This window comes from Balaenoptera borealis, assembly GCF_965194805.1.
Source record: "Balaenoptera borealis genome assembly, chromosome: 6".
Classification (NCBI taxonomy): domain Eukaryota; kingdom Metazoa; phylum Chordata; class Mammalia; order Artiodactyla; family Balaenopteridae; genus Balaenoptera; species Balaenoptera borealis.
The window spans coordinates 66,019,311-66,036,860 of NC_138863.1; the positions used below are offsets into that span (position 1 = coordinate 66,019,311).

General features: G+C 35.0%; 1 protein-coding gene across 1 annotated transcript in view; it reads left to right on the forward strand.

Moving 5' to 3' along the window:
• Positions 1 to 17,550, forward strand: part of SCN9A (sodium voltage-gated channel alpha subunit 9) — a 158,179-nt gene that overhangs the window by 52,023 nt on the left and 88,606 nt on the right. The window contains exon 2 of the mRNA XM_082395215.1: positions 12,379 to 12,686. Within this exon, the coding sequence (XP_082251341.1) occupies positions 12,429 to 12,686 (258 nt within the window). The 5' untranslated portion in view covers positions 12,379 to 12,428. The remainder of the gene's footprint in view (positions 1 to 12,378; positions 12,687 to 17,550) is intronic.

Sequence of the window (17,550 nt, forward strand, 5' to 3'; positions counted from 1 at the left end):
ATGAAATCTTACGAATTTAAGATTTAAGTTCTGCCTATGTTTATTTTGGTACTGCTGTGCGGCCATAACGTCTGTCTTTCAGCAAAGCACACAGTAGCTGTGGTACACCTAGACAAATAATGATCAAGACAGTTAGTCTTATATGCTCCCATAAAAAGGAAAATATTACAAAGGAATGCCTTGTTAAGGATCTTAGGTCCTTTTTGGTAACTTCTAGGATGTCTCAAAAGTAAGATAAGCATATATCGAAGTTTGCCCAGAACAGTCCCAATTTATGTCTTGGTGTCTGATGTGATGTAGCATTTATTCTTGACAAAAAATCTTTCTTCGCAACATAAATGCCATGGTCATCCTGCCAAGAATGGAACAAAATTTGTACAGCCAGGGCATATCTGTCTATTGCCTTCCTCCAGTGATGTTATCAGGTGTTCACGTATCAGCAAAATGAACGACTATTGAGAGGCCTTCTAATTACAATTCAGGGAGCAGCCAGGAATGGACTCAAACCTGGTTTAGTTACTGTTTTTTTCCCTATACTCTCCAGATTCAGTCCTCCAGCAGCTTTCAGTTTCTTATCTAAATAGTAGAGCTACTGGATGATTAACGTACACTTCCTCTTATCTTTGAGAGTTTCAGCTTCATCTTCCTTGTCGTTGACAGATAGGATTTGTATGATCTAGGTATTCCTCTCATGTACTGCAGCTGGGTATAGGAAGGATCCAGGTGTTTCCTTTGGTGCCAAGATGTAGAGCAGAGCTTCCAGACTCATCTGAAGTTTTGCAGTTCTGATGAAAGAGAGCTTATATCATAACAGTTCATACTGGAACTAAAGGTTGCTTCTCCCATCTCCTGATGATGACTTTCTCTTTTATCATGGGATTTTAGATTTTATGAGTAGAAAAATTGTAAAGGGGATGCCACTGAACATAGGTGAGGGTTTTAAAATGCTATGGTGGCAACAGAGGACTTTGGTTATAAGAAATGGTTAATTAAGTGTATCCCTGACTATTATCAGGTGTTTAGAAGTCAGTAAAATGAGAATTTCTGAGTCAGATTTCCTTCATTGCAGTGTTACCCCACAGTTTCTAAAGTAATACAGAAACCAAAAGAGAGCCTTTTATAGCTTAACTGCATAATCATGACAGACATATAATAAAGCATTAATTTAATTAATTTAAATTTAATTTAAATTAAATTAAATTTAATTAATTTAAAATACTTGGTATGCTTAACACTACCGAGTGAGCTAAATTACCCTTATTCTAAAAGAAAACACACATGAATCCTTTATAGATGAATTTTTTAGCCTACTTAGTCATAATGATCTCAAGTATAATTAGGACTCAGACATTGTGACTCCAGTCTAGTTCTATGTTTATAAGTTGTAAGCTTATTCCTTACCCAAGAGGGCACATTTATAAAAATTACCCTCCCAAGCATAATAACTTAAAAATTGTTCAGCATTTCTAATGGATCTCCTGTTTATCAAAGCAATGCTGTTTTTTACTATGCAAATTATTTTTATGTATTAATTATAACCCATTTTAATTAAAGTAGCTCAGTTTTGTAGGTCTATTATCACTTAGGTACATTCTAAATAATGGCAATGTATTTACCTGATAAAATAAAATTACTGATACATTGTTAACTTTACATAATATTAGTGTAATTTTATACCTGTGATGTCTCTTTTTTTTTAAATGAACTTTTTATCTTGGAATTGTTTTAGATTTATGGAAAAATTATGCAGGTAGTACAGAGAGTTCCCATGTACTCCATACCCAGTTTCCCCTATTAATAACAATTTACATTTTTATGGTATATATGTTGCAATTAATGAAACCATAATGATACGTTATTATTATTAAGTAATAATACTTTACTCAGATTGCCCTAGGTTTTCCCCACTGTCTTTTTTTCTCATCCAAGATCCTGCCCAGGATACCAGGATTACATTTAGCCATCGTGTCTCCTTAGACATCTATAGGCTGTCACAGTTCCTCAGACTTTCCTTGTTTTTGATAACTTTGATGATTTGAAGGAGTACTGGTCAGGTATTTTGTAGAATGTCCCTGACTTAGGGTTTTCTGATGTTTTTCTCATGATTAGGATCAAAGTTTTGAATTTTGGGGAGGACGACTATACAAGTAAAGCACCATTCTCATCATATATCAAGAGAACATATCATCAACATGAGTTATCACTGTTGATGTGAGGTATGATTTATTTTAAATTGCCCTTTAAAATGCTTGTATATGGATTCCCTGGTGCCTTGAGAAGGCTTTAAAAATGAATGGTACTCCAGCTAAAATTTTACCTGTGAGAAAATATCACTATCTGTTTCCAGACAAGTGACATTTTCAAAGCAATTTTTCATTTGACAACAGTGAGATCAATATAACATCCTATTTTACTTATTTTTACATTTGTCCACTGTCTTAAATAATTTAGATTTGACCAAAGTTGATTCAGATTTTGGCAGAACTTCAAAATGGTTTATTGGACCTATTTTAATTTTATATAAATTCAAGTTAGCTATAGGTAAGAGACTCAGTGATGGAATATAAAACAGAGCCTGAGTTTAGTTTATTATAGAATTATAAACATGTAATTATTCTTCTGCTCCTTGAAATAAGGAAATATCATATCTTTAATTGTCTAATCACAAAGAAATAAGAAATTCAAATATTACCTGATTTCTACAAGAAATGTTGAAACTTGTCAAATGAAACTAGCTGCTAAAGTAATTCCATAGGAAATATTTTAAGAGAATAATTCTATTTTTAAATATATATTACATGGGTAAGACAAAGTATGCTGATAATCATTACAAAAGCCCATTTCTTATTACAAAGTTATTTGGACATGATATACACATATCCTACCTGAACCACAATAGAGTTGACACTCTGGCATTAATAAATCAATTGGGAACTGCCATTTAGAGTTCCAGTATTAGGCACCTGCTGTGGGGCTAAGGTAACAGAGGCCACTGAGACCTTTACCAGAATAAGATAATGGGCACAGACCACATTTTTTCCCTTTTCCACATTTAAGTAAAAACTGGTGTTGGGGTTCACTTCACTGATTTCTGGGAGATTCTCAGTTAGGACTGTACACATCTAAGGGAACCCACACCCATCTCACTCTCAGAGATTATCCCTATGTGAGGGGCTTCATAGGACCCTGAGGACTAAAGGAATCCCCCAAAGCAGCTTTGTCATGGCTGCTGCTGATACATGACTACAAGAATACAATTTTTGGGGCTTCCCTGGTGGCTCAGTGGTTAAGAATCCGCCTGCCAATGCAGGGGACACGGATTCGAGCCCTGGTGCGGGAAGATCCCACATGCCACAGAGCAACTAAGCCCGTGCACCACAACTTCTGAGCCTATGCTCTAGAGCCCGTGAGCCACAACTACTGAGCCCGCGTGCCACAACTACTGAAGCCCATACGCCTAGAGCCTGTGCTCTGCAACAAGAAAAGCCACCGCAATGAGAAGCCTGCTCACCGCAAAGAAGAGTAGCCGCCGCTCGCCACAACTAGAGAAAGCCCGCACGCAGCAACGAAGACCCAACGCAGCCAAAAATAAATAAATAAATAAAATAATTAAAAAAAAAAAAAAGAATACAATTTTTGGAACAGTATGTTCAGAGCCATAGAAGGTACCCAGAGTCCCTAAAACTCTCTAGAGACTGTGATATTTCTTTGTTTGAATGAAAGGATCATTCCTGTACTCTGTTCAGAGACTCCATTAATGATACTTAAATGCTTCTCAGAAGGTGAACCAAGTGGTAGAATTCACTTCCTTTTGAGCCTGTACAGAAATACCACTTCAATTAAAAAAAAGAAAAAAAAGAAAAAAAATCTTAATGATAGTTCTTGAACCACATAATTTCGTCTAAATAAAAAATTATCTCACAAATGTTCATATAAAGTTCAAGGCAACAAAGGCAAAATAATGGGAATTTACTTAAACAAAGGAAACTCAGCAGCAATCTAAATCTCTGAGCAATGAAGATTCATTCTAGGGATACTTGTGGTGTTTAACATTATGTTTTACAAAGTAACTGGTTCTATTGTAAATGCTTCAGTGTCTTTTAGGCTCAGATAGGTTGCATAACTTGGATATACAAGATCACATAGCTAGTAACTAGTAAACCCAGGATTCAAACTCTAGGATTTCTGGCTCTTGAACTTGCACTTGAATCATGTCTCTAAATCAAATCTCTGCTTGTGTTATACATATATGTGAACTATGTTTCTTGTTTAAAAGGCTAATAAATTTCTATAAATTGAAATATCCTCAAGTTTATTGTAATTAGTAGATCTTAATTACAAATGTATGATGTAAATGACCAAAGCAAGGAATTCAAATGGAAAGATGAGACAAGTTAATAATATTAACGGCACCATTTATGGTTACTATGTGTAAAACTCTCCTAAACACTTTATATACACTTAACCATGCCAACCCTAACCACTCTTGGAGGCAGTGATTATTAACCCCATTTTCAAACTAGGAAACTGAGGCTTAGAGAACTTGTCATCTGTAAAGCGTCAATAGCTATAAAATGTGGAACATGGATTGTGATGGGAAAGGTCAAGATGATGACTGATCTGTGAGCTACTGAAACCAGTTTGAGTTTTTCTGTGTTGAATACAAGTGCACTTCATGATATATATTATGAAGGATTTTGTCCATTTTACATTTTTGGAAATTGAGCCATATTTTCAATGTCTTGCAGAAACTCAAATTTGAAGGGAAACTGGAGAAACTTATGTAAAGTGAAAAAAATTTTTTTAAAGTGTGTACATTGCTAAATATTTAGCATTCATAACTTAATACATACCTTTAGTTCTTAAGCTGATAAACATGTTTCTTTTAATATCTTTGTCGCCTTTTTTTGCAGTGTTGTCATTTATTCCTAAAAGTTGAACGATCAGCTTTTTTTAATTGAGGAATAATTGACATATAACATTATATTAATTTCAGATGTACAACATAATAATTTGATATTTGGGGTTCCAGGCTTAATAGAGATGAAGTAATATGAGTAATACGACATGAATGATGCTTAAAATGTTGAGAATTAAAAATAAAAATTAATATGGTGAAGAACTTGCTTTTTTTTTTTTTTTATTGTCTTGGACTTTGTAGCTGGAAGGGAGCTAAGGGACCTAGGGTATTTTTGTTAGACCCTCTCCCTTTCCCCCTATTACACTCTCCTTTCCTGTTTAGTTTGTTTATCATCTTCCTTCTCTCTTTCAACCTTTTTCATGTCCTCCTTTTCCCCCCTCATTCCAAATCTTCTTTCTTTAACTGAGCATAATATAGATTCAGAGTTCAAAAAATTTGTTGTTTTTATTGAATGGAATTTATGTTTATCTTTTCAATTTTAAAATGGAGACTTTAAACTTTCATATTTTACATTCCTACTACATACTCTTCAAATAAAACAAAATCCAAAAACTTTTGTGTGCTTTTAATTGCATTTGTTTTCTCTTATTGAATAATAAAACCTGGTCATTAATTTATATGTATTCATCTGATGTTTTTGATTTAGTGCATTTGTTGCTTTAAAAATGGTTCTTAAAAGGGGAGTCACATCAATATTTTATGCTTTTTTAAAGTAGATAAACTTAAACCCTCCCTCAAAAATTTTTATTTCAGCATTACTTGGATAAGCCCTGGCAGCTGTAGTTTTTAAGTTATGCAGATGATTCTTTTATACACCCACGTTGGGAACCAAAACAGAGTATACCTTCATTCTGACATACATTTTTTGGCAGCAATAGGGAAAAATGACACTTAGCTGCCTTTTTTTTTTTTTTTTTTTTTTGGCTGCATTGGGTCTTTGTTGCTGTGTGCGGGCTCTCTCGCTGCAGCGAGAGGGGGCTACTCTTCGTTGTGGTGTGTGGGCTTCTCATTGAGGCGGCTTCTCTTGTTGTGGAGCACGGGCTCTAGGCGCGCGGGCTTCAGTAGTTGTGGCACGCGGGCTCAGTAGTTGTGGTGCATGGGCTCTAGAGCGCAGGCTCAGTAGTTGTGGCTCCCGGGCTTAGCTGCTCTGCGGCATGTGGGATCTTCCTGGACCAGGGATCGAATCCATGTCCCTTGCATTGGCAGGCGGACTCTTAACCACTGCGCCACCAGGGAAGTCCTTAGCCGCCTTTTTACTGTTACCTAAGTGAAAAGAGCTTTTAAAATAGTATTTAAGAAAAGAGTAGGGAATAAGACTCATTAATTTTATAATATGGGTTCTTGATATTGTTTAACATGATACCAGTATCCATGCCTAGTTATGGAAGAATTGGTGTGAGATTCAATGAAAATTGATACCATTGGAAATCATACATTCAGCAAGCCAACCATAGGTGGCACCTAATAAAGCTTTCTGTATTCATCTAAGCAAAGAAAGTAGAAGAGACATTCCTTACCCTGTGGGAGTTTGCAGTGTGACACATTGGTCCCTTGAAAGGAAGATATTAATAAAATAAATTTCAGATTGTCTCCAATTTACCCTAAAGAGATAAAAACAATGGATCTAATATATGGATTTTTTTCAAAATCTTGTCTTTCTTATTGGAATTCTAAATTTTCACTAGAATCTACCTTTTTAATTGAACCTCTTTTGTATTTTCAGCCTGATGACTCTTGATTAATTTTCTTCTATCTTTTCTTAATTATTATTTTCTCTTTTCCATTTGCTGCTCCCTCTTTTGGAAGCTCAAATGAGACTGATGTTGGGACTCCCTGGATTATTCTATATCTCCTGAATTTTATTTTGAGCTTTCCTTTGCTCTTTTGCACTACATTTTAGGGGAATTTTTTGACACAAATCCAAAGTATAGAACTCCATTAATTTTTACATATGTACATACCCATGCGACCATCACACAGATCAAGATACAGAACATTTCCACACCTTAGAATGCTCACTTATGCCCCTTCCTGATAAAGTACCCTTGAAAGGTAACTAAAATTCTGGCTTCTAGTTCTTTTCAGCAAACATTCTATTGAAATTTTTATTTTGACCATCATGCCTCTAATTATCAGGAACTTTTGTTGTTTTGATACCTCTTTTTTTTTTTTGTAGCCTATTCTTTTCTGTAATAGATTCTCTATCCTCTCAGATTTCTCTGGGAATACTAATTTTAAACTCAATATTCCCCTATGTTTGCTTTTTCCTTTCTTCTAGAGTTAGGAGTTTGGTCTGTTCATCTTAGTCCTTCAGTTTTATGTTTGGTAGTCTTTGATTACCAATTTATCCTTAATTATCTATTAATAGTTATAAATGAAAAGCTATGCTGTTGTTGGTCAGGATATCTTCTGCCTTTATGTAGGCCTGTTTTCCAAACAAATACTGCCTTGAAAGAGAGGGATGACAGCAAGCTCTCTGTATGTGTCTGGCGTGTTGATAGGCTGGCTTCCTTTTAGGATGTATGGGCAAGAAGAAGAGTCCACCTTTCCCCAGTCTCCACTCTGCTTTCAGCTAAAATGGAAATGGACACCCTAGGGGTCTTATCTCAATTCATTCATAGATTAACTTTTTGGTTTTAGCCTGGGGATAAATTCTGCTGCTTTATGCTTGAATATAGAGGGAGTAGTGGGAAATGTGACCTGCAAGTTGTTAAATCGATAATCCTTGGGTTAGTCAACTTGTTTTCTGACATACTTGCCCTGTGTGCCAACTCTATGACTTCTGTGCTGGGAAGAAGTATTTCTTTCTCTGTTCTGACATTCTCAGATGAGTGTTTTAGGCTGTGTCTTCTGCTCTGATCTCTTCACTGGGGGAACCCCATCTGCTATCTCTTCTTCAGATTTGTGAAAACTGTTTAGTGTCTTTTTTGGTGTTCAGTGATGTCATGAAACTGTTCCCTACTGTGCATCTTTGTTTTCAGTGCAATGGGAATTTGGAGGCCAAGGGGTGGTAAACACATGGGTCAAGACCATTGTCATGAACTGGAAGCTGACATTGCTTTGACTGGAAAGATGTATGAGATAAAAATAGGTAGATGATAGAGAGAGAGAGAGAGAGAAATGCATACATACATAGGTAATAGCTAGAAAATAAGAAGAGTTCAGAATAAATATTTTCATACCTATTATAATTGTAAGAAATCCTAGGTACAAGGATAATACCTTCAGTTTTTATTTTCAGAAGTTAAGTATCTTCTATTATGAGATTAATTGTAGGTTGGCAAAATAGTCATGAGAACACAAAAATATTGTCTTCATGTGCAATATTGTGATCTTACTCTGAAGAAGATGCAGTCATGGTGATATTAACAAGTGGAAACATGGTAATTTTCAAAATTGTAAACTAAACATGGAAAGAATAAACAGTGGCTGATTTCATTAAATATATTAAATCAGGTCAAATAAATTTAAGTGCTTCTTTTTAAAGTACCTTTTTTTGGATAAAAAAGCATGACATTTTTATTCATAAAATTTGAAAAATAAGTATAAATAAATTAATAAAAATAACTCATAATCCCTCAGCTAGGAATGACCTTCATTAAATATATAGTGTATTTAATTTCAGAGTTTCTTTCTGTACATTTTTAAAAATTAAGATGAATATAAATATATGTTTGTGTACATGTACCCTGTATTCTATTAATTATCCTTTATAAGATTTTTTAAATTTATTAAATAGTCTTTAAAAGCACTCTTTAAATGCCACTCAGTTTTTCATTGTATGTTTATTTTCATTTAATGAAACCCTGACTGTTAGACTTTTGGATTGATTACAATTTTCAATATTATAAAAACATTGCAGTAAACATCTTCATAAATGTTTGAGGACATCTGAGATTATTGCTTTTGGTTACATTCCTAGAAGGGAGGTTATTTGGCCATAAAAATGAATCAACATATTTGAGGCTTTTGATAGATATTGCAAAATTACCCTCAAAATTTGGTACACATTATTTTTCCCATCATACAGACAGGAGGCAGTGATTTCCCCTCCAAACTAGAGGATGATTATGGAATCTGACCGGAGTCTCTTCAACTTAACTTTTCAAGGCCCTGATGTTAAGCAGGTGCTTAGTGTCTTCCTTCAATTTAGCCTGAGGAAGATATGTCCCAGTGGTACCACTGACTTGAATCACCCACCATCCCTGCTATTTCCATATACTTTAGTGATTCAGAAACTGTATATTGAGAATGTGCATGAGCAAGGAGAAGAAAAAGAGGGAAAAAGAGAATAGGAATATTGAAAGAGTGGAGCTGGTGACTGGACATCTGAGTTCATGACATCTGCTTACCTGGATTTCTGTCAAATAATTCTTGAAAGAGGTGACACCTTCATTCGAATGTAAGATGTACAAAAATACCAGTTCTTCAGCCATCTCTTCCTGCAGGAGGCCATGTATGTGTACACTGAAAGTCAGTTGACACAAGTAACCCCTCCTCGCCTTTGTGATTTCCAAAAGTGTTGAGGAATCTCCTAAGCCCAAGTGGCAACTACACTCACTGCCTTGTTTCTTAGATTGATTTGTGACCACAGTTTTAAAACCTGTACCAGGCTTGGCCTTCAAGTGCTAGAACTAAACCTTAGCTTCTCCTGAATTAATCTTACACCAAGAGCAATCCCATGTTTATACTGAGCCTACAGAGACTTATACAGTGACTGGTGTTGAGTATGTGCATTTGTTTCCATTTTCCTAAACCTCTCTTCTCAGCTCAGGGCAATTTTCACAGATTTCATGATTCAATTTTCTTAGAAAGCTTTTATAATAATTTTATTGAGGTGTAGCTCACATACCATAAAAATCATCCTTTAAAGTGTAAATTCAGTGGTTTATAGCATATTCATAGAGTTGTGCAATCATTGCCATTATCTAATTTTAGAACTTTTTATCACCTCCCCGAGAAACTTCATTCCTATTAACCATTAACCCCATAACCATTAATGGTCTCTCCTCACTACCCCCTCCCCCCAACCTCTGGCAATAGCAATGTACTTTTTGTCTCTGAGGGTATGCCTGTTCTGGACATTTCATACAGATGGAATCATCCAGTATGTGACCTTTTGGGTCTGGCCACCTTCATGGGGTTTTCAGAGTTCATCCATGTTGTAACATGTATCTGTATTTTATTTATTTTTATTGTCGTATTCCGTTGTGTGGATACGCCCCATTTTGTCAGTTGACGGACATTTGGATTGTTTCCACTTTTTGGCTATTAAGAATAATGCTGCTATGAACATTCAGGTACAAGTTTGGCGGGGACATGTTTTCGTTTCTATTGAGTATTTACCTAGTAGTGGAATGCTGAGTCACGATTCATTCTTTCATGAGTCACTCTATCCTGCTTTTGAATGTACACATGAAGTGTCCCTTATTTTTCACTACATTCTTCGAAACTCATCTCAACTTTCGTTTCCATCAAAATATATGTCTCTTTTTACTGGTTTGAATTTATAGAAATAACAGAATAAATAATCTTAGTCAAATACTTTAAAACCCAGGGCAAACCAGCAGACGCATAGTCAATTAACTGTCCGAATTTTGTTCAAAAGTAATAATTTTAGCTGCTTGTGGCCAGCAGAGTGAACTGACTTTGCTCTTCTTTTTCATAATTATAAAATTCCATAATTCTGAATCCATAGGTAGAGATGTGTTCTTATTTCCAAATATGCCATTGCATGGCTTTCAGCAAATTCTCTCCCATGAACTATTGCTATATATCTACTATTTATAAGACGTTTTGAGTTCTCCACGTTTGGAGAGGCTCCTAAAAGAGTCCTGCAATTTATGTCAGAAATGTTAGAAATTTTGTACTTAAATCGCAGGAACTCGCCACTTCCTGTTACCTATGGTACCCTCTCTCCTGGCGCATGCCTATATCTCTATCTCTGTGTCTACATCAGGGTACAAAAGAAGGCTGTGAGTTATTTAAGCTGATTGTATTCTCCTGTAGTATGGCCAAACCAGGCTTGTCTTTGCTGTATGATTTGATATGATTGGTATTCCTTTTTAGAATGTAAGGTCCTTAATGACAAAAACTGTGTTTTCTCCTTACTCTCACAGCTTTAAATATCTGATATAGGAACATGCCCAGATTAACTCTTTGGTAAAAACATTTAAAATGAATATGGGTTAGCAGATTTAAAAAGAAATATGATGATACATACCATGGCAAAAACCAGACTCAATTATGTGATAAAAACATAAAAATGCATTTTCCAGAAAAGCTAAATTTGCATTATAAGCCTTTTTATAATTTTACATTGCAAAATGATTTTCTGTTGTTTTTAAACTGGTTTTCCACCTTAAAAAAAATACATAGATTTCTGATAAGGGTTATTCTTATACCTTGCCCAAATGACTAAGGGGAAAAGTCATCCATTTTGCTCTAAACATAATTGAAGTAAATTTTGTTTGACATAGGAATAGGAGAAATCTGTAAAAGAATAATTAGTTTCAGCTTCTTTTCACTACTTTTTCTGAATCTGTATAACCTGTGTTGTCACTATTGTGATTTGCTTAATTTTTATGTTTCGCATTGGAAAATAAAAGAACAGACCATGGCTTCTCTTAGCTTATCCTCCCTCTGTGTGTCATGATATCACTTAATATACAACCTTTCCAGTTGTTCACAGTGGGTTGACATACTAGAAGTTGGTGTGTCCCAATTTACTTACACATGTAAGTTAATTAGGGAAGTCATAATTTGAATGCCTATTATAGTGTTTTTTTTTTTACTTTTTAAATGGAATCTATCCCAAACCTTTCCCAAATTCCTTTTATCTTCTTTGTTCTTCTGAAACATTTGCCTAAATTGTTTTTAATTCAAAATGGAAATATATTTTTTTCTGATTCATAAAGGTATATGTATTTATTGTAAGAAAATCTAAATGTGTAAAATAGAGTAAAACAATCTTCCACCACCTCACTTCACAGAGATGAGTTTCCTCAAGAAAGAGAAGCAGAGGGTGTGAGTATATTATGAGATGTCAGACAGAAGAGGATCAGGTGACCAGAGAGGCAAGAAGGGAACCTGGAGAGTGGTGCTATCAGAAGCACTGCCATAAAGATTTTTAAACAAGGAAAGTTGAATTGAATTGCACTAAGAGTAAATACAGATGAAAAATAAAGGGAATTAAACATATTTTTCATTAAGTTGTCACCTTAAGATCTGTGAAGTGTTAAGTTCAAATTCTTAAATAAAGATCATTAGAGAGCATAGAAAATAAGTCATGTACATAGTAGTCACTTAATAAGTGCTCATTCAACATGATGATAATTCTGTGAACACAGTACTTCTTGTAGTTGAAGCCAAAATCTGTTTTATTATTACTATTATTATTTTTTTAAAGTGCTGTCCCTGGCTGGCAACCACTTAAGGCTTTGTTTGTTTCTCCTTAGGCCTCTTATGTAAGGAGCTGAAGGGGAAATAAGATATACAGGATGAAAAGATGGCAATGTTGCCTCCCCCAGGACCTCAGAGCTTTGTCTTCTTCACAAAACAGTCTCTTGCCCTCATTGAACAACGTATTGCTGAAGGAAAAACAAAGGAACCCAAAGAAGAAAAGAAAGACGATGATGAAGAAGGGCCAAAGCCAAGCAGTGACTTGGAAGCCGGCAAACAGCTGCCCTTCATCTATGGGGACATCCCTCAGGGCATGGTTTCAGAGCCCCTGGAGGACCTGGATCCTTACTATGCAGACAAAAAAGTGAGTTTATTGTGCCTGCAATGGTGCGGTCTCTGTTTACCTCTTTTGTACAGAAAGATATTTTAAATTGAGATTAAGTAGAATTTAGTGAAAAGCCACATCATGACAAAAATGTTTAGTTAAATACATATGTAGGCTCTTTCAGAATATGTACTTTTACTAATTTTTCATCAAAACTGGTTCTGTCACTGGCATACTATTTTGATTTTTTTAAAATTTAATAGTGTTCAGTATAATGTTCTGCCTTTTGGGACATAACATAAGTGCATCCTGGTAGGAACAAAATAATTGTCAGTTTGAGAAGTAAGACCTGGGGATACGTCCGGAATGCATTTGCATGGAGGTGACAGTTGAATCCATGGGAATATATAAAATCACTCAACTAATAATGGGATTTAGAGAGTCACTCATTTAGGGGGTTGGAGAGAAAGAGCCTGAGATGGTCAGAGAGGCAAGACATTGTAAATCAGAAAGTTTTCCATTATTCAAAAACAAAAAAGGGAAGAGAGTGTCTCATAAAATTATCCAGAAAGTTGAGGCTGGAGAAAGGCTATTGGAATGAACAAGGAGGATGAGTTGGTAACTTTTTGGAAGCAGTTTGTGTTAGGTGATGGAAATCAAAGCAAGATAGTGGTGGATAGCTAGTAAAAAGAGGAAGTGGGTGGAGGTCGATGCATGCTGAAAAATTTGAGAAATTTCCACCAGAAAGATGGTCACTTGAGGCAACGAATAAATTGAAAACCTTTTCAACGTAGGGTATAAGTAGCACGTTTGAAAGTGGAGAAAAATTATTCTCAGAGAAAAATACAGAGGGTCGAGTAAGTAGCTAGTTGATGATGTTAACAGACAAGGGATAAACCACAGGTCAGCTTGTATTTGCATTAGAAAAATGGAGCGAAGCCTTACTGTGTGAGCCCTGAAGGGCAAATAGGAGGATGAATTTGAGTCCTGATATGTTGAAGTAAAGGTAGGCACATCTGAGGAAATGCATGTTAAATCATATCAATATTTTCCGTACTACAGGAGTGGAAATTGTCCTTTGAGAGTCAATCTTGAGAGCAGCAGATCTGAGAAGGTGTTGATTGCATTAAGGAAATGGGAGAGTTTGAAACAACTGCTGTAAAGGTTATTCTACCAAGAAAATGAGAAGGGGATTACAATCATTTCTGAGACAGTAGCAGATACAACCAGATTGAACTTGACAAAGAGGTGACAGTAAAGGATTAGATCAGCAGGTTCCATAACTTTCTCCAACAATGCTTTGCTGCATGGCAACTGCAGAGTTATCTCTAAGAGGTCAAGAAAGGCAGGATAAAGTCCATTAAAAAAAATTATTTTGACTTAAGATGTAAATAAAAGAGATTATTTATTCATAACACATCTAGCAAATAAAATAAAGGGCACTGAAATGTCTTAAGAAATAGAAAATGTGATGAAGTTAATTTTGATGGTAGAAACACATCTTCTTCGGGGTAGTTGCTATGAATAGCAATATGTAATATTTTGCTTCACATTAAAGCCAGCATCTCAGCAAGCTGACAGCACAGAAGGAGAAAGCAGAATACCTGAGAAGCCTTTGAGATACTACCCAGCATTCCAATTAACCAATCAGTATTCTGACACAGGAAGGAAGAATGTTAACACGTATCCAGGATCTCTGCGTCAGGCACTAGACTTTTTATACAAATTAGCACACATATTTACTATAACTTGGTAAGACAGGAAGTAACAAAGGACCTGGGGAAAATAAGTAACTTACAAAATGCTACATGCTAGTAAGTTTTGTCACAAATTTTTTAGTTCAAGTTGATTTGACTCCCTACTGAAATATTCTCTTGTATAACATCTCTTAGTTTAATTTCTGTTGTATAGCAATCACCATGCTCACAGCTTTACAAAAATGAATGGAAGAATGAATGGGTAAATAATGAAACCGGCAATATAAAAAGTACTTTCTCATTTTACTTACTACTTCATCCTGAAAAATGCCTGGCTCTTCATGGATACCTCCTGCATTTCCCATTTCTCAAGGGGCCCTGGATGTTACTTAACCAGGAAGCCCTGAAGGAGGAAAGGAATCTTTCTGAAATAAATCCCAATTCAGAGATATAAACTAATATTGGCTTAAAGTGAATTGGGAGGTAAGGAGAAAATGTTTGTATTTGAATGGAGGATTAACTAATGGAATCATTTTAGGTATGTGGCAGACAACTTTAATGGAGAATCTTTAGGGGTGGGACTCCAATCCCTCACCTTGGCCCCAGCTCCTTTCAAATATGACGCCAACCACATTAAAAGACTAATGCACATCTGCATCAGTATACTTGGGTAGAGCTAGGTCAAATGAAGTAATCTATTTTTCATGGTCCTCTATTAACAGATGAATAAATACCCACAGGGATTACCGAGTCTTTTTATTTTATTTTTTTTGGTTTCGAGCTTTAGATGATCAGCTTTTTGTACCATGTCCTAGCCCTTCAATCATTCTTGATTAAAGTAGTTTTGACTTCCACTTGCAACTTCAGGATTGACTTCTGTGTGGATTGCTTCCTTAATGTTTCGGGTTATTCACACTAATTGACAAGAACTTTATTTCTGCTACATTATAATCACTGCTTGGATTAAAAATCTAAATGACTCCTGATTTGACCTGGGTTCAGATTTTAACTTATATTTGAGTGTAATTATCAATGCTTTGTTAAAAAAAGGACACTTAATAAACTAATGATAGAAATTAGGGCTTCGTTTTCATGTGTGATGAATATATTAAGTGCTTTTGAATAGTTTTATGCAGTGCCTTTATTATAGATGAAAGTTTGTGTCTTTAAGAAAGAATAAATTACCAATTACCCTCTGCTGTGAGTATTAAGAGGACAGGTACAATGTCTTATTATCTTCATATCATTGGTGCCTTATATGTTGCCCAAAATATCAGCAGCTCTTCCCACCATTTACTAAGAATTTACAATATACCAGAACTTAAAAGCTTCACAGACTTGAAGTGCTACCTCTCAAGTTGTGAAATGGTAGATCAGGTACTTAGAATCCTATCTGTCCAGCTCCAACGCTTATACTCTTTAAGTACCTTAATTCTCTAATTTTATGTTCAATAAGTTATTAAATAAGTGAGCAATATTAAAAAAAAATTATTCAGACCTTGACATCTATGCATTTCCTAGTAGGATTTTAGACTTTGCTAAAGAGACTTATTCTGCTACCCAAAATTTCATAGGCATATCTATTTTTCCCACCTGTAATTAACTCCTGGTTGTTTATAAACCCAGACAATCCTAAAGAAGTTATTAATGAAAATGAAAAATTGGGAATCTGAATTTAAAAATAGTAAACCAGTTCTTTTTTTTAAATTTCAAGTACAGGGTAACTTGATCTTGCCAAGTTGGGGCAGTAATATGATTTTCACATTAGTTCAGATGACCTCTGGTTCATGAAGTCCCCTGATTATTCTGACAGACATGTGACCATGCCCACTCTTTACTCTCATACTCTGCCATTTGTATTTCTCTGTATGCTACCTGTCACATCTTGCCTTGTATTAGAGTTATTGTGTTCTTATCACTTTTCTAGGAAGCTCCTTGAGTGCAAAACTCATGCCTCATTTATGTTCAAATTCCTTTCATTGCCTCTTATGCCATAGTTGCTCACTGCACAATTGTAGAGTATAATGGCTGAATGAATTTTAAAAAGCACAGTGTATTGAGATTTAAGAAACCAATAGTTGTACTCAAAGGTGAGATATTAATTTTAAAACTTAATTTTCAATGTAAAAGTGAACTTTATGGTAAATTATGTTTAGAGATAACTGGTATAGTAAAAGGGACCAGGAATATAAAAGGGCATCTGAAAATAATAGAATCTGTTTGTTTTCTCAGGGGCTCTGCCACATACAAAAGCAAGATTACCCCTAGTTACATCTCCAATTTGGTGAAAAATATTTATTACCAGAAGCTCTCTTATAAACTTATATAGAATTCATAATCAACAACAAAAAGACCAAATCAGAGTCTTCTAGATAACACAAGGAATTTGTTTGCCAACCACAGAAAAATAAAACAAGGATTTGAACTTGGTCTTTCTGATTTCCAAGCCAATTCCTTCGGTTGTTTTAATGTTTTGTTGTTATTGCTGTTTGTTTGTTTGGGTTTCAAATTTTTCAACTAAATACCAGAGACATGGAAAATGTCATTCATTATGCAATGGTTACATAACATATTTCTTAAATGTTTGGTTCTATTCATATTATTTCAAAAAATTGCCATGGATAGTAGCAAGCAAGTCCTTTAATTTATGTTCTTTTATTTTAGCTGTTATTGGTATTAACATCTAAAATAGGAAAATCATACTGAGTAGTAGGATTCTTTCAACTCTAATATTCCTTAAATTTATGAAAATATTTTTGAAAACTCATATTTTGGAACATTTGCTACTAAACCTGACAATAGCCAAGAAGTATTAAAATTCTCTAAGTGATATGATAAAAATCAAGGATAGCTAGTTTCTATTTGGTTTGCATAAAATACAATGTAATGAAAGAAGGAAGTTGTATTTTAAAATATTTCCAGTGGCCACAAGTTATTGTTACTGATTTGGGTGTTGAAGGGATATGAAAAAGTGAAAACTGTATTTTGAAAGGTCTAAATAATACATGCTCATAAATGGCTCACTTCTTATTTTACTGAAGAAATGGACAATGGACTTGGAGTTCATTGGCCAACATGACGTGAATAGCTGCATCAATGGTATTGGAACCACATTGCTCGAGTCTGATGGCAGTGTTTCTTTAATATGACCCTACCACGTGGAGAGGTAAATTGCAGATATTAATCTATTACATTGAAATTTTGGA